We start from the raw sequence: 26,895 nt of genomic DNA, 5'->3' as shown, positions 1-26,895 counted from the left end.
ATTTTTTTATATAGTGTATATATATTAATGTAATATATTATTAAAAATGACAAACAATAATAAATGAATGACATGATAACTTGTCTTGCTTATAATATAAAATATTTAGTACAAAATATCTAATACAACCACAAAAATATAAACAAATAATCACTTACTACAACATCAAGCATTCAAGCTTCAACTACTAGGATTAGCTTTAGAGGTTTGTTTTTGGCATTTAATATCATCATCATTGAATATCACTGTTTTCAACTCTGGTTCAACAAGAAAAAGATTTGTAATTGTGCAAAAAGAGAGGAGATGAAAATACCTTCACTGCCAAAGAAAAATAAAAATGAGAAAATGAGATGAAGGGTATTAAATGCAGACGTTGATTTGGTGTTATGGATAGAAAATAAGAAATTTAGTTTAAATCTCACCAAAATAAGAAATTATATTTTAAAAAATTATAAAATATTTAAGATGCGCGTGTCCAATTTGTTTTTTAATATTTTTTTAATCGGACACATTTTCATCGTGTCTGACACGTGTCGGAGGAGTGTCGGATGAGTGTCGTGTCGGACACGGTGTTAGACACTGCACGCCTCTTTGAGGAGAAGTGTCGGTGCATCATAGCCTATCGATTATATCCTATTGATTCATATCTCAAGGATTTGATGTCACTAGGAAACATATTGGCTCTGGCCATAACCGGTATTTCGTGGTGCCATTTGGCGGCAAAACCACTCGGTTCAGAGGGCCCCAGGTCATAATCGTTTATCCTACGGTGTCATTTGGCGACAAAACTGCCGGTTAGAGGACACGTACCACGTCCTTACTAGCAGGAGATTGTTTGATAATGGATCCTAGTAATATTTTCGACTAGTCATTTGGCTCTATATGAGCTTAAATAAATTTTAATTCGTCCACCTCGACAAACTATTGTGGAGGGTGGATGGATTTTACTTTAAGTATGGATCGATAATTTCAATTTTAAATATTTGGGATTTGAGATTTTTGGGATAATTTTGGAATTTTTGGATTTTTGAGTGTTTGGGTGGCATTTTGGATCATTTGAAATGGACCCCTCTGGTTGAGATTTGTATTCAACACGGTCATCATCGGGATATTTGGGATCATTTTCATTTGTGACTTGAACCTTGTCGACCCTATCAACTTACTGATAAGGGATCGGGTTTTGTAGGCTTTGTGCCCTTTGTTAGTGAATTCATATTATTATAGGCCTTGAAAACCTAATATGAATGTATTAAAAGAAATACACCGGTCGCCACAACTGTGTATTTGTTTGAAGGTTCGAACCCTATAGACTCATATTGACCCATATAGAAGGATCGGATTCGAACTTGAATTCACTTATCGACCCGCGCAGCATCCCTAAACGACACATGTGCACCAATAACACGCTCGTCGGCCATACGAGTGTTTGGGAGCATTTTATAATTATACCGTCTACTCATTTTTACCTTCTTAGGAGGATCGGGTTCAAATTTAATAACCCGCACAGCATCCCTAGATGTCACGTGTGTACCAATGACACGCTCGTCGGGGCCCATGCGGGTTTTATAATTGCTTTTACTCCTTTTAGTGTACCTATGTGTATACGAACTATGGTTCGGTGGTGTGGCGTTGTAGATTGTAGACGCCTTCTTTCTGCTTGTATGAGTGTTGCAAATCCGGTGGCATTGTATTGTAGATTGTAGACGCCTTCTATTTGCTTGTACGAAGGTTGCAGATCTGGTGGCGTGGCGTTGCAGCTTGGGGATTGAGTTATTTGCTGCCTTGTACAGGTAGACTGTCGTGTACTACTCGTTGCTCTTTGCATGTGGATTGTAGTGCACTAACTAATCTCCTGTTTTTGTTTGTAGATGCTTGTAATCATCACTGACCTTCTCATGCAAACTGGTCATCATATTGTTATGTCTTTTGTACATTGACTCTCTGTTTTTGTAAGGAAATGTGATTTTTACTTACTGATTAATCACCGGCATTTGAAAGGCCATCGTAATATCCATTGCATACCTCTCGTAGTCACCACATATCTCTCTTCTACTTGTAGGCTAGATGTTGTATATATGACAACTCTCCTGATGGTTGAGACTTCACTCACAATTGCTCGAATGCTACAAGTTAATTAATCTTCCCTGTCGCCAATAATCATTCACAAGTCTTCTAGTAGTTGTTTGAAAGTGAACCGTCGCGTGTGTAGTAGATTCATGTTCTTGCTTGCATATGAACTACGGGGTGTTGCTACATTCACTTCGGTGAGTTTTCATCACTTGTAGGTGGGCCAATGTATTCGTAAATGCACTGATGTTGAGCTGAGTGAAGATGCTAAATTCATTATGCGCTCTTCACATTCTACTTGTGAGCATCTCATATTGCACTTTGACTACAGAGGTTCAGTGCATTTATCTCACATTCAAGTAATACTGATTGTGCATGAGCTTTTTGGTCTTCTTCATGGATACATCATGATTCTCACTGCTACTATCCTGCCTCCCATTGTTGCTTGCAAACAGTTAGCAGATCATCACATTCTCTACAATCATTGTTGATTGATTTTAGATGGTCGTGTGAAATGTTACAAGTCTTCTACCATCTTTTGAGGATGACTTGTGACTTGTATAGATTTTCCTTTAACTTTGTCAATTGATACATGCAAGAAAGTTGTATTGATGTTTCATTTGGACAATTCAAAGTCTTAATTAGCATTTGTACTCTTTTTGTTTGATTTAAACATTTATCATTCAAAGTCCAGGTCTTTGTAGTCAAATTGCAAGTTTTTTTTTCGTATCCATGATGAGTTCAAGTTCTAGTTCTTTGTTCAACACTTCAACTCATGTGAGTTCAAGTAGCAAGCTCAATTTCTATATCCCCTGTTGTCCAAATGTTGTTCAAATTCTGTTCAAATTTGAGTCTGAGTTCAAATTCAAGTTCTTTGCGATCCTTGCAAGTTTAATCAAGTTCAAATTGAGTTTGTGTCCAAACTCAAATCAAGCTCAAATCTTTGCTCAAGTTCAAATGTTCAAGTTCAAATCATTCGAGTCCTTGCTTAATTCAGTCTTATGCTATCTTTTATATTCACTTAAGGTTGAGTTCACTTAAGTCCCATTTGTTCAATCAACTTCAGATACGGCCTCGTGTTCACCCGAAATTTCGGCAACCTCCCGGCGTCTCCCCCGTTTAAGGGAAAACTATGAGAAAACTGGGCCTTTCCCACCACGTGCAATAAAGACGTGCATGATAGGTGCCCTCCGACGAAGACACCGCAGCCGTGATCTTTCTTCCCACCACGCGCAATAAAGGCGTGCCTGGGGTCTTTGACGGTACCTGTTTAAAAAGACAGTTTGTTTTCCCCCCACTCAGGGGTACTTATGAGTGATCTCGTCTCGCCGTAGGTGCCGCACCAGGGTCCCATCCCTCCACGCGCAATAAAGGTGTGCATGGGCGGTTTTCCGGTCCGCCACGAACATTGAAGTAGGTTTTCAGTTAGAGAGTTCATACCTTCGCGGGGTTGTTGGCGACGTCGGCACGTAGATCGAGGCAAGAGGAGAGAAGGGGATTTTCCCCCTTTTCTCTTTTCTTCCTTTTTTTAATTACAATTAATTTTAATCAAGAATAATTAGTTATAATTAATTATTTTTAAAATCTTTAGTATCTAATACTAATGTGCAAGAAAAAATTAATAATAAGAAGCTTTGTTATAAAAATTGGTTTAATTTTAAAAATTCTGATAATTGGGAAATATATAAAGTGGCTCGTAAGGATGCTAAGAAAGCAATATGCGATGCAAAGACATTACATCTCTCTCTCTCTCTCTCTCTCTCTCTCTCTCTCTCTCTCTCTCTCTCTCTCTGCTTGCGTGAAACGTCGGCACAGGCAAGTGCTTGATGGGGCTGGGGATCGAAGGGAGCAGAGGTGGAGTTCGGGCAGAGCTCGGTCGGAGGGCCTTTGGGATCGATTCGACAGGAGGAAGGGGAGATCGATCAGTAAGAGGAGCTCGGCAGGGGGTTTGCGAATGAGGAAGCGAGTGTGTAAGCTCTCTCCGAAGGCAAGGCTCTGCTTCGTTTTATAGACGCAATCGGAGTAACGATCGAGGCGAAATGGAAGAATTCGTGGGAGGTGACATGAGCGGCGCTGAGTGCACAGTAACTCGGCGGGATTCCTTGCGGGATTCGCGGGATCATATACGAGGTGAGATGCTTTATTTGTTCTTTACCTAGATGTTAACAGGGTTCAAATTACCTTTCGTGCATAATTACTATTAAAAATATATATATTAAAAAAATATTAAGAGAGAGAGAGAAGACAATGTTTAAGAGAGAAGGAGAGAGAGGGGAAGCAGCCTGGCCTAAGAATTTCAATGGCATAATACATGATCGATTTTAAGAATAAATGATAAATGAAGTTTTCAAGTAAACATAAATTTAATATTTCAAAACAAGATACCAAATTAACATGATGATAAAAACACAACACAAAAATGTGAATAGACACCTCCAAAGCAAAGTATCATCTAATGCAACTCCCTTAGATCGGGATTTAACTAAAACGGTAAAATTTTCATAATAAAAGCAAATTTAAAGCTGGTACCAATATTTGATTTAGAATTGACACAAATCATTATATGAAACGTAAGTGAAAGCATATAGAGAATGAAGATTTTTCCATTAAACTCTCAAAGAACAACTGAGCGCATCAACTAACATTTGAAGTACCATTTTTCATATCAAATTTATATGTATCACTTCATGTAGCATTTATAAAGTTACATTAATATGCACCGTTTCATCTAATCATATGGGAGAGATATAAGTGGGTGGGGAAAAAAGGTTCCTTAGGAGTAACATATGATGAGGGATACATGAAGACAGTTATAATTTAAGGATCTGAGTATTGAGTGTTATAAAAATCATTAACAATGAAGTTGAGAAATTGCATAATCGAGAATGTTACAGATGAATGTGGTTAAAACAACAAAAATTGAGTAAGAAATTACCTTATTAAAACAATTGATAAAATCCTAAAAATAGAACTAGGTGGCTTAGTCGTGCAATGGAAGACTAAAGATGGAAAAAAACGATACATTGATCATGCAGGTGGATAGATTTAATGTGAAAAGATATAGAGAAAAATGGGTATAAGGCAATGGTAGCATTGCTGGTTGTGAAAAAAGGCCAGCTGAACTATTGGCTAAAACATTGTAGAAAATCATATCTATTAGTAGAATTAGGGTTTACCTGCATTGGTCCTCCCGCCAATGTGGGGTCCTACGGAGGCTAACAAGTCAAAAATTATAATATGGTCATTACTAATTAGGAAGCACATCAAAAAATGTCAAAATCTCTAGTTCAAGATCATTCTCTAACCAACATTTGCACCAAATCAATAGTAGAAACCATGCCACTAATTTAGCCACTTTATTTTATGCAATGTTGTGTCAACTAAATTATTGAAGACAGACATACCAAGTATAAAGTGCAGTTATTAATTCGTCAGCTAAGTTGAGAATAGCTGATTGTAACATTCTACATACTAAAAATTATAAAATGTAAAGAGGAAAGAAGATTGGACAATGATATCTAATGGTTTTTAGGGAAAACACTTAATAAGGGGTAGGTAAATAATTAGTGGATAGATACAAGCAACAAAATAATAAGATAGTGCTTGAATTTTATACTTGTGGTGGTGAGTTGGTGGGCAGGGGCGTGTTTGTGTGAGTGTGTGTGGTGGCGGTCTTTGTTTTTTTTTTTTTGAACATTGTATTTTTATCTGTATGGACTAAGGAACTGAAGTTTGCGAACATTCAGCCCAGAGTGCAAACATTGTGGACTCCAGCTCCAAGCACCTTTCTCTCAAGAACATGATACTTGCCATCAATCAGAAAAAGTTCACACTTCAGATTAATGGTATTGATGCGTTCCCTAATTTTAACAGTAGTAACTTCCCCATAGAAGAATTAATCTTATAAATAGAAAGCAAGACTTCTTTCAGAAACAGCATAGCTATGATAAGAGGATTTAACAAGAATATTCTTTGCACATTTGATAAGCTTCGCATTTAATGAAAGTATCATTACTTCTATGGCACCATAAGAAAATTATAAATTCTACATGAATAACTCATTAAAAGAAACTTCGATAAAAGCATTTTCCATGAAGAAAAGAAGAAGGATGAACCAAAAAAAAAAGACTTTATTGATGAATTAATATTGATAGTGTGAGGTATCATTCTGAGGAAACTGTGAAATTCCATGTCACAACGTAAACATTCTTAGAAAGAATATTATAGTATTACTGCATTTGCACATGAGCTTACAAACAAAAACCTTTTGTTGTATCCATTGATCATGAGAACGGTTCAACTGGTGCTGACTCTTCGAGAATGGCAGCTGCCTGGAAACACTCAGCAGCCTCCACAGTTGAAGCACCCTCAGCTTCATAAAGTAAACCAAGATTGAACCAAGCAACATGGCTAGTTCTATCTAGACGCAATGCCTCAGCTAGGAAGCTTCTTACAAGAGCAAATTGCCGGTCACCACAATGTCTAAGTACAATGGCTGTAGAAATCAAACTTGGAACATGTGTTGGTTCCAAATCAAGAGCTTTAGAATATGATACCAAAGATTCTTTATGAAGTCCCTTTGCTTCTTGAAGTTGTCCTGGAACAAAAATATATATAAATGAGAATGTATAAAATAAAAGGTACATGTAAAACAAGTTGAAAGCATAATCATTTTATGAAAGATTTATCATTTTTTTTTATTGGTGCTCCATAATTATTTATTATTATTTCCTCCTAAGATTATGGAATTCTCCTATAAATAAAAGGATGCATAACCCCCCCCCCCCCCCCCCATGCATAACCCCCCCCCCGCCAAACAAAAACCAAAACCTACTTAGCCAACTTCATCTTCTCCTACATGCCTTTAGAAGACTTCTAATACAAGTCTCCCTACTCTTATCAAAGTCATCCACACAAGAAATAATCAAGCTCCATGCATAAAGAGTATCTTTCTGCTTTCCCATCCTCTTCACCAAGGAAAAGTTTAGTACCGACCGATGTAAACTAAAAATAAAAAATAAAAAACTAGCTCTAGATAATTAATTAAAAATCATCAAAATCTAAAATTTAGTAGAAATCTAGCAAAATTAAACCATGTAATCAATAAGATTCAAATTGTGAGAAGAAAAGACATTTTGTAGCAGACTTAATAAAATCTGAATCATTATTTCAAATCTCAATGTGTTAGTATAAGGGGAAAGCTTCTTCCGTAAATTATCATCAAGATTTGTGCTATAATAAAAAAAATTGCATCCAAATAATACATAAGTTTGAAGGAATATCAATATTTTATTGACTCGTTCAAGATATATTATATACCCTCGGGTCCTATCTATAGCTGAAAAAGGCCCACAAATATTAATTTCTCAGAATTCTCAAAATCTAACTTGAAATAGTAATTCACTCAACACTAACGGATTCGAAGACACAAGTTTTCCGATACAACCTGGTCAAAACAACAAACATAGGTTCCTGCTATAGTCCAAAGAATAAGAAAGCCTACAGCTAAAGATGGACAAGTGCAAAAACAAATCCCATAATAAAATAAATATTAACAAATCAACCAACTACAGAAGCAAAACCAACAAAAATAACACTTCATACGTTTAGTATAAAGCAAAACACAATCCAGCAACAACCCATGACAACAACAAAGTCTAGGCTAAAGCACAAATAACTGCAATGCAGCAATTAACGATCCTGAGAAACTATGCACAACCTAGAATGTAAAATAGGGTAAACAACAATAAAACAATTCAAATCAAAGTCTAGCAACAACGAGAACGGAAAATGATGAACAAGAAAATCTGATGAGAGATAAACCAACATAATTTGAAGAAAACAAAACCTATTAAGGTAATCAAAATATTTGAAAGCATAATCCATTCTCATAAGCATCATCATTATAGGCATGTTATCTCAAAATAAACTAGAAAATAAAAAATAAGAAAACTAGAGCAACATCAAAATTTTAGATGTAATTTAGCTCATCTTAATGCTCACGCCCAACATTTTATATGAGAATAAACTCTCAGATTTCATGAAATTTTCTTTATCTTGAAAAAATTCAACTCCGGCAGATTAAGCATTTGATATTTGTCAAGTAAATCTAAGCATAATTGCTATGCTTCCTGTTAGGTAATCCAAGAACCAAGATGAGTAGGCATGTCGTACTAATGGGTAAGATACCTTTGATATCCTAGTCAAAAATGGCACAAAATGATCATTTAGACTATCTTGAGGAACAAGAAGAGTCGATCTATCTAAGAAGTTGGATGTGAATTCATGAGATGGAGAGTCAAAAATCTACAATATGGTCATTGAGCGTAAGTTCATGAAATACAGTCGAAAAATTGAAGATTGTACTAATACCACAAAATATTGAAATTTTCAATTTATAAGTATTTTTCTGATGTGTTACATGATTTTATATAGCCTTGTCTTTCTAGCAGTAAATTTTTTAAAAGAATCTCATAGGAAACCCTTCAAGATTCTAATATCCTATCATCTTATCACCTATATTGCATCAGCGATGATATATAATTGCCACAAAAAAAACAGTAAATTTATTGTAAGTATCTCCATACAAATTATATAAATCATGCGAATAACTAATTTGATATGAAATAAGTAACGAAAAACACTAAAATTTTAATGTGCATTTTAATGGATACTAAAAATAGCATATAACTAAGATGAGATTATAACAAAGATTAAAAGCAAACAAACTACACAAATATGATCTATATGAACGAACAATTTCTTTAAAAAAAATTTAATCAAAATGGTTTAAAGTTAGTGATGAATAAGGCAATTTTAAAAATGATTCAATGATAGATGACAATTCAAAGTTCAAAATTCATATATAGCAATTATCGCTAATGAAATCTTTTGAATTGTTGATGATCTCCAACGGTAAAACATGTAATGTTGCTAGTGGTGAGATCTTCCGTAATCATTGGGAAACTACATGTGTTTTTATAACTAGTTCTTTATAAATCAGCTATTTAAGCTACGTTTTACATTATTTATGACTTTCATGATGTCATTATTGAGGTTGATTCAATATATGTTACAACTCTTGTTTTGTTATGTTGATTCTACGCATTGGAAGCTCTCCCATTTCCTTAGAAAAATAAAACACATTTCAAAATTACTATAAACTCAGTGTGCTCACACACTAGGGGATCACACACTAGGGGAAGCCATTAATGTTACTGATTATCTAATAAATGAAAGATATATTTCAAATAAAGGAATGTTCTGATGGAGCTTAGTTTGTAATTTTCGGAATCCAGGAAAAACAGCCCAAAAACGGTGGAAAAATGCGAAACAGGGATTCAGAAGCATCTCATGGTATTTTCTTTGCTAGGCATACTGAGTTTTACTAATCTAAGATCATCATATTGTATATTTTCCTTTTTTTGAGAAGAGCTTTTGTTGCCCTTCCCTTTTTTGCATTGGATTTCCTTATGAATAAACCAATAGAAAATACCTACCTAATCCCCAGCTTAGGCATAGATAGCATTACATAAAAATAAACATATAAATAAAGAGCAAGTAATTCACTTAAATTCTATTCCTACTCAAGCGTTAACGTTTCAATCATGTGCAAACATAAGAAAGAACAGATGAATTTCCACAAACAAACAACCAGCCTTACGAGAGAAAGATTAGCTCAGTCATCAAAGATATTGTGAAGCTTTCAAATTCTCCTTATAAGGTGCTTTAGCAATCCATAGCATCTATGTCAACTTGTTGCTTCCCTAATACCCTCCTTATGATGCTGATTTATTCATATAATTTCTTCTAGTTCTCCATAACCACTTCCAAATAGATGGTTCTCTAATCAGTTTCTTGACAATCTCTACAAGGATCTATTTGAGACGACTGCACTATTTTATAAAACTAGCTAAGAAGTTGTTGTGGGGAAAGTAACTTAACTACTTTAGTTGCAAAAATAGTCTTCTACCACAATTTTTTGAAGAACATTGATAAAAAAGTAAGAAAGCAGTAGTCAAATAAAATTATGATTATTTTCTAATAAGCAAAGCAGCTAGAAAGCTGTCCCAAACATACCTTAAATCTAATATCCCATTCCTTTAAGGAAATTTACCTTAAACTGTATCATTTTTGGCAAATCCAGTTATCATGCGTAACTATTTAATTAAGAAAATACCGAAATAGCAATTGGGATTTCCATTTAAACCGATGTAATATTTCCCAAGTCCAAAACAACTAAGTAATTGTTCATCTCTATATATATTCCATGATCAATCGAGTGCAACAAGGAAGGCGACTACTAGATATGTTGCTTATCACAAACATTAGGACACCTTGATTGCTATCAAAATAACTCAAAACTTTATCCGATCATGAAATAGATCACATTGTTCAGCTTAGGATACTGAAATTGCTAAGGAAGAGTCATTTGTGCATAACTCAATAAAAAATGATGACAAACATAATTGTTGGCAAGCACGATGCTACATAAAATTATCCCAATGACCTCTTATCATCAAACAGACAACGCTGATGTGATAAGAGCACCAAATTTACCTAAGAAGGGACCCCTCGTAATCGAATCGAGCGAAGGAGGCAATAAAAATCAACAGACTACGAAGCAATCATTGCACGACATTGTCGAAATACCATCCGTTTGCAAAATGGATTTCGTCGTTGTGTCCGCAACGTCGAAATCATATGGGAAAAAAGTTGTAATATTGCACAGGTCATCGTACAATGCAAAAAGGCGAAATTAGCATGAATTTCAGGGTGACATTGCATGAAACTGACCAAATGACATTGATAGACCGACCAAATTTGATTGAGAGGGAATTAGAAAATTTCTTAATCAAGATAGAGTTTTTTAGGAAGGTTCTTAATCAAACGAAATTAATTAGAAATTGTTTCCTAATTAGGACATATTTAGAGGCTGATTTGGGGAGGGGGGAGATTAATTATGAAATGTTTTCTAATTGAAGAGGGCATATTTATAGGGTGATTTGAGGGTTGATTTGGAAGGAAAATAATTAAGAAAATATGAGGGAATTAAGGGAGGGACGTTTAGGTATTTGTTGTTTAATTGTTTTCTTTAAATAAGAAGAGAGGATTAGGGTTAGGGGTATGCAAATTATTGTGACTATTCTTGTTCTTGGATTTTGGTGTTTTGGGCTCTAGCGGCTTCTAGGGATTATGAGAGATAGATCCTCCTCTCGAATTGAGGATAAATTGCTTCTTGCTATTTTCTTCTGTACGTTTTATTATTGCAATAAAAACTACTGTTTTGCTTGTTTTTCCATTAGATTTGTGGATCGTTCTTGTTGTTTTTATCTCTATTATTAGGGTTTACTTGAGATCTTAATGTATTTTTTAACAAATTGGTATCAGAGCAAATTTTGTGGATTTTTCTGAGAAAATTAGCAGCTGATTTTTAAACGGAAGGGGGCTATTTTGCTATTTTTGAAATCGAGATTTAGATTTTTTTTTAGTCCAACAAAAATCAGGGTATCGATGGCATCCAATAAAGTGAATGTGTTGGAGGAACGCCTCGAAGGACAAATGAGTCAAAGGAAAGCAATGGCGGAAGATAGAATTTCATCCGTGGAATAAAAAGTTCCCAATCTTTATGAGATGGTGACTAAGATATTAGAAAATCAAATTCAAAGGGCGGCATCGGAGATAAAGGGGCCAATAGGAGAAGAACTACAAATTTTGAATGTCGTAAGAGGGAAAACGATGTGCAGATCATGGAAAAGAAAGGTGGATGGTATGGAGAGAGACGTGCTTATGGGGGGCATAAACCAAGGGATTTGGATAGATAGATCCTCCTCTCGAATTGAGGATCAATTGTATCTTGCTATTTTTCTACCATCAGTTTGATTATTGCAATAAAAATTACAATTTTGCTTGTTTTTCCCTTGGATTTGTGGATCGTTCTCGCTGTTTTTTGTCTCTATTGTTAGGGTTTACTTAAAATCTTCAAGTATATCCCAACAAATTGGTATCATGTACAGAAGCTGAAGATGCCCATTTTTTTAAGGGGAGAAGCATACAGGAGGTGGGGGAGCATTATCTAGTGGAATTACACAGGCTAGAGGGGATCATATTGGAGGAGGAAGGGGACGTTCCTCTTTCAGTACAGCCCTAATTTCAGCAATTCAGTGAGGCTTTTCAGCCACCTCAAGGATTGTCAGCTTCGCAGGAATAGGAGCATGCTATCATCTTGAAGGAAATAGTCTCTCCTATCAGTGTTCATCCGTATTGTTATCCTCAAATCTAGAAGGATGAGATTGAGAGATTGATCAGGGAGATGCTAGAGACAAAGATCATTCGACCCAGTGTCAGTCCATTTTTTAGTCCAGTGTTATTAGTTAAGTGCTATAACAGCAGCTTTGTTCCACCTTGAGGACAAGGTGACACTTTGGGAAGGGAGTATTGATAGACCAGCCAAATTTGAATGGGAGGAAATTAGAAAATTTTCTAATCAAGAGGAAGTTATTTAGGAAGATTCTTAATCAAAAGGAATTAATTAGGAGATGTTTCCTAATTGAAGAGAGCATCTATGGGAGTTGATTTAGAGGGGATTAATTAGAAAATGTTTCTTAATTGAAGAGGACATATTTAGGGGCTGATTTGGGGGTTGGATTTGAGGGGGCAGATAATTAGGAAATGTTTCATAATTGAAGAGGGCAGATTTATGGGATGATTTGAGGGCTGACATGGGAGGGAAATAGTTAAAGAAATATGAGGGAATTAGGGGAGGGCTGTTTGGGTATTAGTTGTTTAATTGCTTGCTTTAAATAGGAAGAGAGGATTAGAGTTCATTATTGTGGCTATTCTTGTTTTTAGAGTTTGTGTCTTAGGCTCTAGCGGCGTCTAGGGATTGGGAGAGATAGATCCTACTCTCGAATGCTGTTTGGGTATTAGTTGTTTAATTGCTTGCTTTAAATAGGAAGAGAGGATTAGAGTTCATTATTGTGGCTATTATTGTTTTTAGAGTTTGGTGTCTTAGGCTCTAGCGGCGTCTAGGGATTGGGAGAGATAGATCCACTCTCGAATTGAGGATCAATTGTATATTGCTATTTTCTTCTGTTAGTTTGATAATTGCAATAAAAACTATTGTTTTGTTTGTTTTTCCCTTGGATTTGTGGATTGTTCTTGCTATTTTTTGTCTTTATTATTAGCGTTTACTTGAAATCTTCAAGTATTTTCGAAAAGGCATCCTGATCATGAAGCGGACTTCACTGTTGCACTAAGAATATCAAAATTACCTAAGGAATAACCACTTGTGATTGATTGAGTGAAGACAACCAAAATAAAAAAACTAAGAACAAAATGTTGCTCGACATTGCCCGAACACCGTCCGTTCCTAAAATAGACTTCACTATTATGCCCGGAGCGTCAAAATCAATATTGAAATACTGTAATATTGTTTGGGCTATTGCACGAGCGAAAACTCAAAAATTTGTATGAGTTTTGCGACAATGGCACGTAAACAGAGATGCACGAGAAATGAGGGAGTTTGCAAGGATCAATTCATAGTTATTATTATTATTATTATTATTATTATTATTATTATTTAATAACAATAGTTTATTAAATTTAAATCAATACATATTAATATATATATTAAAAATGAAATCCTAATCTAATATATTCCCTATAATCTTCCAATTCCCCATTCCCCTGGCAAAATCCCTATCCAAAACTCTGCATAGCCACCCATCCCGGTAAACTCATAAATGATGGTAAGCTAGAAAACAGAAGGAAAGAATAAACAATGACATTATTTAAACTAAACCCTTAACTGAGATCTCATCCACAGCCCATTCATTCATTTTCCCTCTCACTCTCTCTGTTAGAAGCTCCCACTCATAAAAGCCACTACCTCAACCCGATCTACCATTCTCCTCCTATTCCCTCATTCCTCATCTCCAGTCCCTCTTCAATCTCTCCAACCAAATCTCTCCCTCCATCTCTCTATTCGACTGAAACAGCCATAACTCCTCTCTATTCCCCTCACACCCCTGCCTGCATAGCAGCTCCGCCTCTCAACGCTCCAAAATCCAAATCTAAACCAGCTCCACTATCTATTCCTCATATACAAACTGAACTCCCACTCCCGTCCACCTACGCAGCTACTCGACCCAAAGACCTGCACTGCCAAACACCTCACGGCCTCCCCAAACCTCATGCTCTTTCTGTTCTAGCAAATCAGCCCTCACAACTACTCTACCTCATGGCCCAGCCCACCAACCTTCCTCCTTACACAACCACAAACCAACAACCAGTACCTCTCCTCATGCAAGAGAAGTCCACGACAGCTGCTCCCTCACAGATATCCCCTTCTTTCTCTGGTAGCAGACCGAACCCCACTCCTCCCTCATAGCCATGGGAACTAGCTCCTCTACAGCCTTACCCATACATCAGTAGGCACAACCACCTCACATACCTCCCAGCTATCCAACCGAACTCCCTACCACTTCCCTTAAAAACCCACACCACATTATCTTAAATACATCTACATCCCACTACACTTAACACTACCTACTACACAAATCCCACTTCAATTCCTAGCCGAACACACCTTAAGGGCCTCCTATTCTCCCAAAACACATAACCCAAACTCTCCACTTTCCTCTCTTTATTATTATTATTATTATTATTATTATTATTATTATTATTAGTTAAAAAAAGAGAGAAATCAAAAAATAAAAGAGAGAAAGCAAAAATAAAAATTAATAAAAAAGATTTGTGCTTTGAAATCTCGTGCTCTCAATTATGTCGTCGTCCCCTTGCTCCTGCAAAGGTATAATGCTTGCTAAACTCTAAACCTAAAATCTTGTGGTCGATGTTTGCGGCGCAACGTGCAACCCACTGTACGTGCTTTTTGTAGCACGGTAGGAGAAAGTCGAAGGCGATGTTAGCGGAGCAGAGGGTAGGTCCTGTATGCGCTTTTCGAACATGACAGGGATGCTCCTAAGTACTTGTACAGCTTTTATGTCGGCAGGAAAATTGCAAACTTTCGTACAGGTACCTCAAAAGCCCATACACGCTTGTCATAGCATGGTGGGATTGAAGATATCAGTCATGGTGTCACCTGACACCAACCATACACGCTTTTCGTATCATGATGGGCATGCCTACCTCTCCAAAAAATCCTCTTAAGCGGGGGAGACGCCGGAAGGCTGCCAAAATTTTTTCTTAACTGTTATTGGACTTAGAAATTTATATATGACCTGCACAATTAAAACTTTCAATGAAAATAATGACTTAAATAAACGTACGAGGAACCGGACCTTAATGAACATATAAGTTAGCTTATAACTAAATAAAATTCATAACGTTAAAAGGCTAAGCAAGAGATTTGTAGCATATAGTAACTTGCCTATGGGTATGAATAAAGAATTTATAGTATGACAGCTTGCCTATAATTGACTACAAGAACTTCTAGTGAACAAAACAATTGATCTATAAGAATGACGTACTTGCAATGAATGTAATGGCCTACTCATGAGTAAAGCATGGGAAATATGTAACGAATATGACAGCTTGCTTACATGTAATATCAATGAACTTGCAAAGAATACATATACTATTTACGGAAATAGACTCATATTGCACTGCACAACAGCCGACCTATGGACGGAAGTAGTAAATTTATGATGAATATAGCTTGCCCATAGGCAATATTGATGAAGCTTGCAACGCACAACAGTCTACTTACAAGAAATAAGTGACATGTAATGAACGTTACAATTCACCTGAGCAGGGTATTGGTAATATACATAATAACTAGCCTATAGGCAAAAATAGGGGATTTGTAGCGAACAATATAGCTCATTTACAAGCAAAGAACATGATCTCCTAGTGTTGATTGAACAAATATTATCTAAGAATTATGCTAAATGGTAACTTGAAGGAGACAAAATAAACTAAACAGTATCTCTCCTACATACAACAACTGAAATCTAATACTTTTTTATTCCATCGGATACACAACACTTGTATAAGCAGACATAAGGCATTTGTAGGCCACTAAATGAAATCTTGTGCAAACTCCAATGATAATCACTTGCACAAATAATAAAATTTAAATAATTTTAAAATTCCTCTCATGCATTAAAATACAAATTCTAAACATATGCATGTTGCCTCCAAAAGCATGCAGCAGTCTCGGGAAGAATGCGACAGTCTTGAGAAGTGTTACCACCACAAGAAGTGTGGCATAGTATTGAAAAACATTCATGTCAATTTACCGCATGTGCTCCGACAAATGTGCTAAACGTGTATACATAAATGTTTGAGAATGCTGCGTGGAGGTTAAAAGCTCGTTTAATGTTAAATCATATGGCAAGTTAATTACCCGCATGCGCTCCGACCATTGCTTTGAACGAATTCAAAGGTCCGATAATGCTACATGGGACAAATATTCAAGTCTGATCCTCCTGGAAAAGACTGGAGTCAACACAACATGAATTAACGAGTGAATGGCTAATCACTAATCCAATGGGATATTTAAATCTAAAATTCACATTAGGCCTTTAAAGGCTCTTTAGATGAAATGCATCATAAAACATAAAGCTCTCAGTTCTTAGTGTTCGTACAGTAACTTACGAGATCAATCGTCAAACGCGATCCTCTTTTAACGGGCGAATAGAGTTGACAAAGTTCAAATAATCAATTATTTCATCCCTGATGATGGTCGTGTTAAAAGTTAATATTAACCAGAGAGCACTCCACTATTTCAAATGCCTCCAAACTTTAACAAAATACAAATATTTTGAAATGACATTAATTTCGCTCTGATGATAGCGGCGTTGAATATAAATATCAACCGGAGAGATAATTTCTCAAAGATATACCAAACTAAAAACTCAATGTTTATCAAAATATTAATTTTTAAAATTTAAACTCCGCACCCATTTGATGAGTGTAATGAACTCAAAAATAACTCTAGCTTACAAAGAACAAATGCCAAGTCGAGAACATCGCTCAGATTCATTCTCAAATTATTTTATGCTAGTAAGGATGTGGTAGTTGTCCTTTAATTGATGGCTTGGCCAGATGGCTTCACAAAACTCGTAACTTGGCTATGGCTCTATTTGGTTTGGTTATGATTGGTCATCTAATTGGTTGTTTGGCCAGACGGCTCCACAAATAACCCTTGGCTTGACCAGGATAGGCCCATGTGGTAAAGGATTATGATCGCAACCCTCTGACCTAGTGACTTGATTAAACGACTCCGCTTTATTTCGGTCATGGCTAAAAGTCTGTATATTCCCCGATGACTATTTACCATTGAGTAATGAATTATAGGATATAATCGATGTGGCATAAAGCCTATATTAACTAAGGTTAACTTGAATTCGTTCCTTAGACAAACAGTCACCCCAAGTCTATAAAGTACACTTATACAAAGTAACCCATGGTTAACGACAAGGATCCTTCGGTCAGATTAGATCGAATACCTCTTCTGACTAAGTAGACTAGGAACCATGATGACCTGGGATAACAGAACCATAGGATCTTGATAGATTTCCTTATCATTCCCCTATCATCGGCTTTAAGTGATAGGTAATAAAATTTCTAATTTTAAATTCTAAATATGCTGCTACTATACGTTGGATACTACATATTTGTTCAACGACTAAACGACTAGCCTTAATCGAAAGTTCTCTCTCATTATTGGGAGAAGTAATTAACTATAGGAGATTGCACCTATAAGAAACCAGGACTCAGATCTTAAAGTCCTCGCTAAGAGGGTGAAATCTCTGGGCAGTGTCTTATTTTTATCTAATTTATCTTCCGAAAATTTCTCCCTGAACTTAATCTATTAAACCTCTCCCCGAATATAACGCGGAGAGGCTAGAGCCCTAAAAGCTAAAAATTTTTTAACCCACAGTAATAAAATCCTTTTTGCTAACATCAATCATTAGTTAAACGAAAATTAAAATTTAAATAAATGTACGCATCAGAATTACCTGTGGCATACCACCCTGAAGCAGAGTAAGGACTAATAGCCTTCAATTTGGAGATGCAAACCTCAGCATCCCTCCAATGGGACATGCCTGTATAAACATTAGCCAGATCATACCAAGTTCCCATTTCCAATTTTCTATCTATCTCAGCAATCTGTCAAATGAAAAAGAAAAGAAAATAAGAAACTATACGCAACTTTGAATGTAAGAATCAGAAAAGGGCATTTGATGTACTAGCCAACTGGTAAATCTCACGAGATGAATGCAATAAGCAAGTAGTGATGCCTTAAGACAATGAAGGGGTTTGGCAAGATCTACGGACATCAAATAAAGATAATCTTGCTAATCAATGACAGAAATACTTTGATACTCTAAATAAAGGATTAATTATGTAAACATGCGAAAAGGATTGCCATGTAACCTTTGAACACTTCATTCCAACAGCCAAATTTTTAGTACGAAGTCGGATGACAGCAAGAAGATCAGTGTACGTCTCCACTGCTTTCTTTAGTTGCCCTCGTGCAATCTGAATTTTGGCTTTAGTCTGTAGAAGTTCTCCCTGGCTCCATTTTCCTGTCTGATCCAGAGCAGCATTAATAATAGTCTCAGCATCAATGAACCTCTTCTGCGCTGATAATATTCGAGCAACAAGAATCCAACTCGTCACATTTGACCCAGCTTCCAATTTCAGCAGCTGTTTGGCATAATAGAGTGCTACATCCAACTTCCTCTGCTCTGCATTTTCTAAGCTGAGGTGATATATTACTCTATAGTCTTTTACTTGCATAAATTTCTCAGCTTTTTCAAGAACTTCAAGTGCCTCGTCCTGTTTAGCAACTTTTTCGGAATCAGAAGCAGATGACCTAGCCTGAGCTGAAAGAGAAACGCCAAGTAAAAAATTGGCAACACTTTTAAGTGATTCACACCTGCCATCCAAACTAGCAAGCATTCTTCGTGAGAAAGATACACCTTCTTCTGCATTAGCACTGCTCTCCCCACAAATTTTGGAAGCTAGTAGGAGATCTTTAACACAATTTGGACCCTCTCTATCACTGAAAATCTTTTTCAGTAGGTTTAAGGCAGTCAAACTATCACCCTCTCCTAGATAACATAACGCAAGTTGATAATATCTTTCCTTTCTATTCAGAAAACCAGGAAGCAATTCCTCAAACTTATTAGCTAGAGGTCTTAGCTGACCCGAGATCGCCAGTGCAAAAGTAAGGTGCTCAACTATTGATGGATCCCATTCAGCTTTCTTCTCATTGAAATCACTCAAGAGAATCATTAAAAGAAGGATAGCCTCCTCCACATTGTTCTTAGGCGTGAAGTAACCATCCATTTGAGAATGCAGATTAGGTGGACCTGCATCACAACCACCATAAAGAAGAAAAATAGCAAATTCTTTCCGTATCTTTGCAATGACCACAAGATCGAGGTTCCACCGTCCAAGAAGAGCCCGGCGATATGATGAGATGGCTCCATGAGGATTATCAGCCATTTTCCACAATTCAGGAAGTAATTCAACAGACTTACAGATTGTCTCCTGCAATCTACAACCTTTGCTGAAGATTCCTGGCAAACCATTTGGTGATGCAGATTCTACAATATCCAGTATCAAACTGCAGGATTGTGCTGCTTCTGCAAAAACTCAGCAAAATAAAATCATTACAACATTTATTCAATTCAAAGATCAGTGCGCTCATTCTGAAACCACACTAAATTAATGTGAATTAGATATAAATAGTTCAAATCATTATCAAAGATGATTAGTATTCAAAGAAAAAAATCCTTACCACCAACTATCAGAATACATCATAAAGTACCTAATTAAATGTACTTACCTGGACAGGGTGTAGGGCTCATTAGTAAGGTCCCATGCCCAAGTCAGTGACTTCCATTGCACTTTGGATGGCTTACCATCACCCCAAGTGGGAGAGCGGGCATCATAATTTGTGATAGGAGGAACAAGAGTTTGCGTGGCCCTTGCTTTTTCCCCTTTCATTCTTTTTTTTTTTTTTTGTTATATTAAAAAAAATGCAATCTTAGTGGAACCTAAAGTGCTTGTAATTGCAAGAGTGCTTGTATAAGAGAAAGTGAAATAGTGTTGTTTTTCGTTCCAGAGAAAGACTTAACACTTCTCCATGTTTTTTTGGTTATTGTCATAGCAAAAATAAGACTACTGATTATAAATGTGTTAATTTAGATTATTCCCACTTAAATATTCAAATTTTCTTTCAACTCCCTCCTTAGTCTTATCAACAATAAAAACATCATCAACAAAAACATACATAAGGGGGCATCCCATAGTTGTCAATGGCGCAAAATAGCACGCGCCATGGCGCACAGCGCGGCGCGTCGCACCTACGGCGCCATGTTCATGGCTAGACGCATGTGTTTAAAATAGTGTGCGTTATTTGCGCCACATGTGAAACATGGCGCATAACGCACCTTGCAAAATAGCGCACCAAATTGTTTTTAAATTTCATTATACTTATGAATATTTTTTACAAGAATTTACAACTTAACAGATAAGATTCTTATTGATTGCTACTTGAAGTATTTAACTAGCAACCATGGTTTAGCAGCGTCCAACTCTTAAAATTTAAAAAAAAAATGCTCAGTACCGCTATGTACATGCTCGGTACCGCAGGTCCCCGCCAGGAGGCAGCGCCCCCTTGGACCCCCAGCAGCTCGGCATATTGTTGTATTCATCATCTTTAATAATAATTGTTAGTGTTAGTTTGCTTCTTCATTAGTGCATGTTTTGTATAAGTTTTCTTCATGAGTGCATGTTTTGATTGGGAGACATTGGACTCTATAGGAGAGGAGGAAGGGGTGAAGACTTGAAATGTGAATTCTCGTCTCTTGGATAGCTTGTCTTTCATTTTTAATGATATTTCATATTCATGCTTATTATTTTATAATTCTTATATAGTTTGCGTCATGTTAAAAATGACGCGCGCCGTGCCATGCGCTATGCGCCATGGCTCCAAAGGGACCTTTGCACCATAGTGCGACATTCACCGTCAACAGGTATGGGACATCCTCCTGTCAATGTCTAGTAAGAACATCCATAACTAAAGCAAAAAGATATAGGCTTAAAGCTAATCCTTGATGTAACAAATGAAATAGGAAAATAATTGGTCAAACAATCTTGTGTTTGAACACAAGTAAAAGCTCCTGCATATATATCTTTAAAGACTTGAATATAATCATTATTAACTCTTTTCTTTTCTAAAATTCTCCAGAGTAATTTCCTTGGATCTTTATCATATGTTTTCTCTAACTCAATAAATATCATATGTGAATCCTCTTTATTATCTCTACACTTCATCAAACCTCTTAATAAATGTATATCTTCCATAATACACCTACCCAGTATGAATCCAAATTGATTTTGTGAAATACTAGTATTATGTCGTAAGCTATGCTCAATAACTCTCTCTCATATTAAAGTATGGCACATTAACTTAATTCTTCTATAATTCGCAATCTTGTGCATCACATTTTTCTTAAAAATAGGAATCAACACACTCCTCAACTTTTTTGGTATCTTTTTAGTCTTCAAAATAATATTGAAAAGTTTTGCAAACCTAGAAATTTCTTCATTTCCTAAGCATTTCCACACCTCTATTAGAATATCATCAGGTCCAATGGTTTTTCCAAACTTCATTTTCTTTGAAGTCTCTCAAACTTTGGTTTTACAAATACAAAGATAAAAACAAAAATCTCTATTTTCATTTAAGGTGTTAGGGTCACTAAAGTAAATCATATTCGAAAAACTTATCAAAATATCGCATCCACATTTGTTAAATATCCTCTTCTAATAAAAGCACTTTTTTATCTTAATCCTTGATGCACTTCACTTGAATTAAATTCTTACTTCTCCTATCTCTTTGTTCGATTAGTTTAAAGATACATCTTTCATCCTCCTTAATATCTAATTTATTACATAAATCATTAAAAGCTAAATTTTTTTCATCGTTTATTGCTTTCTTAGATTCCTTACGGACCCTTTTATAACTTTCCTAATTTTTAAGTTTTTAAATCCAAACAAATTTTTATAACAAAGCTTCTTATTTTTTATCTTTTATTGCACATTTTGATTCCACAACTAATGTAAATTTGTGTTTATCTCTTTCAAAAGGTGAAACTCACACAAAGTTTTCAGACTCTTATATCTTTACCCATCAATGTATAATATATAATCACCTTTATTTGACATATTTGTTATGGCAATCAGCTTGCTAAGCATATTATACTTTTGGGAGCAAAGATATGTGTGAATATTGATTACTGGACTGTTAAACTTTGAAAATGTTTCTACAAGCATTAGAGGGAGAGTGTAGCATTCGCCTCACAAAATTGTGAATTTGTATGTAGTTGATAAGTATTGGAAAATATCTTGTTTAACTAGTACAGGACAGTTCAGTTTTGGGATTATAGAACCAGAGGAATTCAATCTCCAATAAGGAAGTGTCACGCGGAGACATTTTTCTATTATGGAGCTGGAAGAACCACCCAAACGTATCGCATGGAGAATGGACTCCATTGGTTGCAGTAATTATACGAATTGTTGAACTGTGCCAGTTTGGCCTTGAATAGCTTTATCGTAAGGAAACATATTTGGTTTCTTGATGTTAGGAAACATATTTGAAAAATAAGGAGTTTGCTAGATTCCATTGTTTGATTTTAAACTCTACAAAAACCATTAAAACCCTAAAAAAATGAGGATTTCCATTACACTCAAAACGAGTGAAAGCAAAATCAACACTTTCTCAAAATAAAGGTGTCTATCTATGAAGCAACCAAATGAGCACTTGCAACATGTATAAAAAGGATATAGATGCACATTTAAGGGATTGTAGGTAATGGAAAAAAATCTTCTGGAATTATATCATTGTTCATGCATATAATCACTCGTTATATCATGACTCAACCGCTTTCGAATAATCCGTTCACATGCTATGAAGTAACAACAACAACAATATCAAGCCTTTATCCCACTACGTGGGGGCATGCTATGAAGTAAGATTCCTAAATTAATTACTATGATGTGTCATATGCTTTCATGCAAAGGTAAATAGAGAATTCATAAGTCACAAGTTACCCATTGCATCAAAAACTTTCTTTAAATGAAAACAGACAATAGTAGAGCTTAAGCTCAATTGATAATTAAATTGTAAATATCCTTGAATTATAGCAGAAATTTCGAAACAAATAGAACCAGCAAACAAATAAATTAATTTACCCAAAATAAAATTTTTGCTTGGAGATCTCAAACAGATTTTCAAAGATTTTATTTGAAAATTTATTATTGGTTTATTGTGCTCAGGATAAATAGTACGATGGATGATCTGCACTTCTTTATTGATGCTTATGTATTAAGAAAATGCTATATTGAAGCACAACGTTATTAAAATAGATCATCGAAAAAATAAGTTTCTTATCAACTCTAACAAAGGAAAAGATAAGCTACCATAGATTATTAAATCTAAGTATTCTTTTAGGAAACAAAACACGATGCCTTTAATTACAACAGCCCAGCAGAATAAAATGATAATTAGAGAGAAGTATTGGGCATTAATTTGTATGTTAAGTAAGCTCAAACAACTATAAAAAGAAGAAGACATCATAAAAGATAAAAAAAATACATAAGAAAATGCCTTTAAAATTATATTTTAGGGTTTACCTACAAATTTGCCAAGGTCATGGAGTGCCCTTGCTTTAAGAAATATAGCCTCCATAAGTAAACTGACTGCATGTATTGACATGGGTGGTGCATCCCAATGTAACTTTGACTTATGACGCCCTATTCTTCTAGCAATAGAGATCTTAATTTTAGGTGTTACCGCAGCAATATCAATTCCATCAAATACATGAAGTGCGGCTTCTATGTTTCCTCTTTGATACTCCAACCTTCCAAGCAAGGCTCTTGCCTCCTACAAAAATTGAAAAATATTAAAAGAAGCTCAGCATGCCTAATAAAACAAGCAGACTTAACTTGTTCATAACAAATTTATATATATTGAGAACAAATTGCACTCTGAATAAAGCCATACTAATCTATAATATTAATATTCAATTGAACCGCACAATCAAGGGCTATAAACATTGTTAATAAGCCTGTCCACCAAGGCCGGACTAAGCATGTTAAAATTGAAAGACACTTTATAAAAATAATAATAATAATAATAATAACCAACCATCCAAGCTAATTATACTCCAACAAAACTTCAAATTGCAAATACCCTTACTAAGCTCTTAATTAATCACAATTTGAGAACCTTACTTTCAAACTAGGAATGATAAATATATATTCACAACTTGAGGGACTCTGTGAAAATGCTGCAAACAAACCACCACAATTCCAACTCGTGCCACCATTCACCAGCTCACACTAGGACTGCAACCTGCTCCCCATATTATCGTCTGTATTACCACCTCCTACTAGCACCTCTATAGCCTTCTATAAAAGCCTGACAGCTATTCATCCGCCTACCATACAAGAACCTTGCTACATGTTTACTAGCTTGTAAGAAATAGGTTTATTTGTTACATTCATTCCCAAATTTGTTTTAAACAATTATGCCAATTTCATTCATGTTTATCCCTCTTTGTTGGGTTGATTGCAATCTGATTTTCTTCTTAACCTTTTTTTTCTACTCTAGACTCAACTTAGACTATAAATATTGTACCTCTTCTATTGGAATATGAAAATATGTAGTCTTCTTCATTCATAACCTTTTTGGTTGGCACCATACTCCAAGAAGATATATTTGAAAGCTTTTGAATCAAGTTTGTTCTGTTGAGCTCATGATCGTGAACAAAGGAGAAGCATCCAAAGAATTTTATAGGCACGTCACCATATGGGTTTTGAGAAACCTTTGGAGAAAACACTTGTTGGTGTTTTAAAATGAATAACATTAATAGATTTTTGGTTAATGAGATAACAAGCAATTAGATCAGCATCTCCCCAAAAAATTTTGGGTGTATTGGCAATGAACAAGGTTTAAAATTGCTCAATTGGGTATTGAGGCATTTTTTGTTCGTGAGGCAAGGCGTAAGCCTCAAGGTAAAGTGCAAATAAAGATTAAAATTGATTTTTTATATAATATCCAAATAATATGTTAAAGGATGTGTGGCTCCAAAAATTCGGCCCCGGCCTCCACCCGCTGTTGCTTTTCTTTCGTCGGGGGAGTTTTAACGCATTGTAAATACCCTTACTAAGCTTTGTGCCCTATCGATCATATCATATTGATTCTTATCTCAAGGATTTGATGACACTAAGGAGCGTATTGGCGCTGGCCATAACCGGTATTTTGTGGTGCCATTTGGCGACAAAACCACTCGGTTCAGAGGACCCCAGATCATAACCATTTATCCTGCAGTGTCATTTGGCAGCAAAACCGTCAGACAGAGGACACATACAACGTCCTTAATGGTAGGAGATTGTTTGAGAATTGATCCTAGTGATATTGTCGACTCTGTATGGCTATCGACAGAGGATCGAGTTTCGTAGGCTTTATGCCTTTATTTGTGAATTTTCATTGTTATAGGTCTTGAAGGCCTAATATGAATGTATTAAGATAAATATATCGATCGATGCAACCATATATTTGTTTTATGGTTCGAACCCTGTCGACTCCTATTGATCCGCATAGAAGGATCGGGTTCGAACTTGAATTCACTTATTGACCCGCGCAGCGTCCCTAGACATCACGTGTGTACTTGTAAAACGCTCGTCGGGGCCCATGCGGGTCGCGATTGTATTTACCTCTTTAGTGTACCTATGTGCATACATATTACAGTGCATGTACGGGGGTACTTTGAAATATTTGTAAACGCCTTCTGTTCGCTTGCATGGATATTGCAGATCCGGTGGCGTTATTATCTGGATGTCATGAGGCATCTCATCATCTTGATGTTGACTCCCCTTTAGCATTCACCGGGAGGTCCTTGAAATTTGTGGTCACTGCCTTGAAAAGAACTATTTTCAAAGTCTACAGTGTATCGGACTTATACAGGATGTAACTTGCAAATAAGTACAACACTGTCAATTCACTACGACATCTTGGAAGTGTTTGTAGAAGAATCATTATTCCTGCATCATATTCACCTTTTACCAATCTCAGATGGTTTTTTCTACTTGCTTGCAATGACGGGTCTTCCACTATCAATTGACAGTGTTTTCATCTCAATCTTGTAGGGATTGTCATATGAGTCTATTACATCTGCATTATGTCCACCTTTGTCATTCACAACTTATTTGCGGCGATGGGTCCTCTGCCATTGATCTCCAGTGTCATCTTCTTCAATCAACAGGCGAATTATTATTGGTATTGAGGTTTTCAATAATGCATATATGATACACATATGCATTCTGCAACCATCTGTAGCCCTTGCAAGTATGGTGCATTTGACCTCGTAGGGACTCGTATGTGCTTCAAATGTGTTACATTGTGTATAATGAGTGTTGGGTAAACTCCACTCATTGGTAATTTCTTCATACAGTTTGACCTCCACTGCTTGTAGGGCTCAATAAACTTAAATGCATTTTGATCTTGTGTTTGTAACAAATGGACATGATTGCTTGCATGTAGATGAGCCATGTTGAGTGTCACAAGTCTTCTATTTTCTCAACTAGATGAAGAAAAGTGATGTTTGAATAACAAAGGATCTTTTATTTTGATTGTTCAAGTCTCTTGTATCAAGTTCAAGTTCAAATCAATTTCATGTCCTCTGTAGTTTGTTCGAGCTCACTGTGGTTCACATTTGTTAAAGTTCATTCTTGTTCAATGGCTTTTAAGCACAGTCCCCTTCAGTTCATTCAATTCGAGTTCTT

At 35.9% G+C, this 26,895-nt stretch overlaps 1 protein-coding gene and 1 pseudogene across 14 annotated transcripts in view; one reads left to right on the top strand and one right to left on the bottom strand.

The window, feature by feature from the left end:
• Positions 1 to 26,895, bottom strand: part of LOC110093480 (protein NPGR2) — a 39,378-nt gene that overhangs the window by 3,890 nt on the left and 8,593 nt on the right. For 12 of the 14 annotated variants that reach the window (XR_003703104.1, XR_003703101.1, XR_003703107.1 and 9 more), the window contains exons 3-6: positions 23,743 to 23,992; positions 18,472 to 19,688; positions 18,054 to 18,204; positions 6,332 to 6,664 (exon numbers count right to left, since the gene is read on the bottom strand). Coding sequence is in view for 1 of the 14 variants with exons in the window: in XM_028700929.1 (XP_028556762.1) it covers positions 6,351 to 6,664; positions 18,054 to 18,204; positions 18,472 to 19,688; positions 23,743 to 23,992 (1,932 nt within the window). In the remaining 13 variants the exon portion in view is untranslated. Of the gene's footprint in view, positions 1 to 6,177; positions 6,665 to 16,435; positions 16,518 to 18,053; positions 18,205 to 18,471; positions 19,689 to 23,742; positions 23,993 to 26,895 lie in introns of those variants that run through there. The other 2 variants (XR_003703109.1, XM_028700929.1) reach the window with 2 other exon arrangements.
• LOC114581230 lies at positions 19,884 to 20,036 on the top strand (annotated as a pseudogene).

This window comes from Dendrobium catenatum, unplaced genomic scaffold (genome assembly GCF_001605985.2).
Source record: "Dendrobium catenatum unplaced genomic scaffold, ASM160598v2 fragScaff_scaffold_1608, whole genome shotgun sequence".
In the NCBI taxonomy this organism is placed as follows: Eukaryota; Viridiplantae; Streptophyta; class Magnoliopsida; order Asparagales; family Orchidaceae; genus Dendrobium; species Dendrobium catenatum.
Note: the sequence above shows the minus strand (reverse complement) of the source record. Positions and strands in the feature narration are given on the sequence as shown.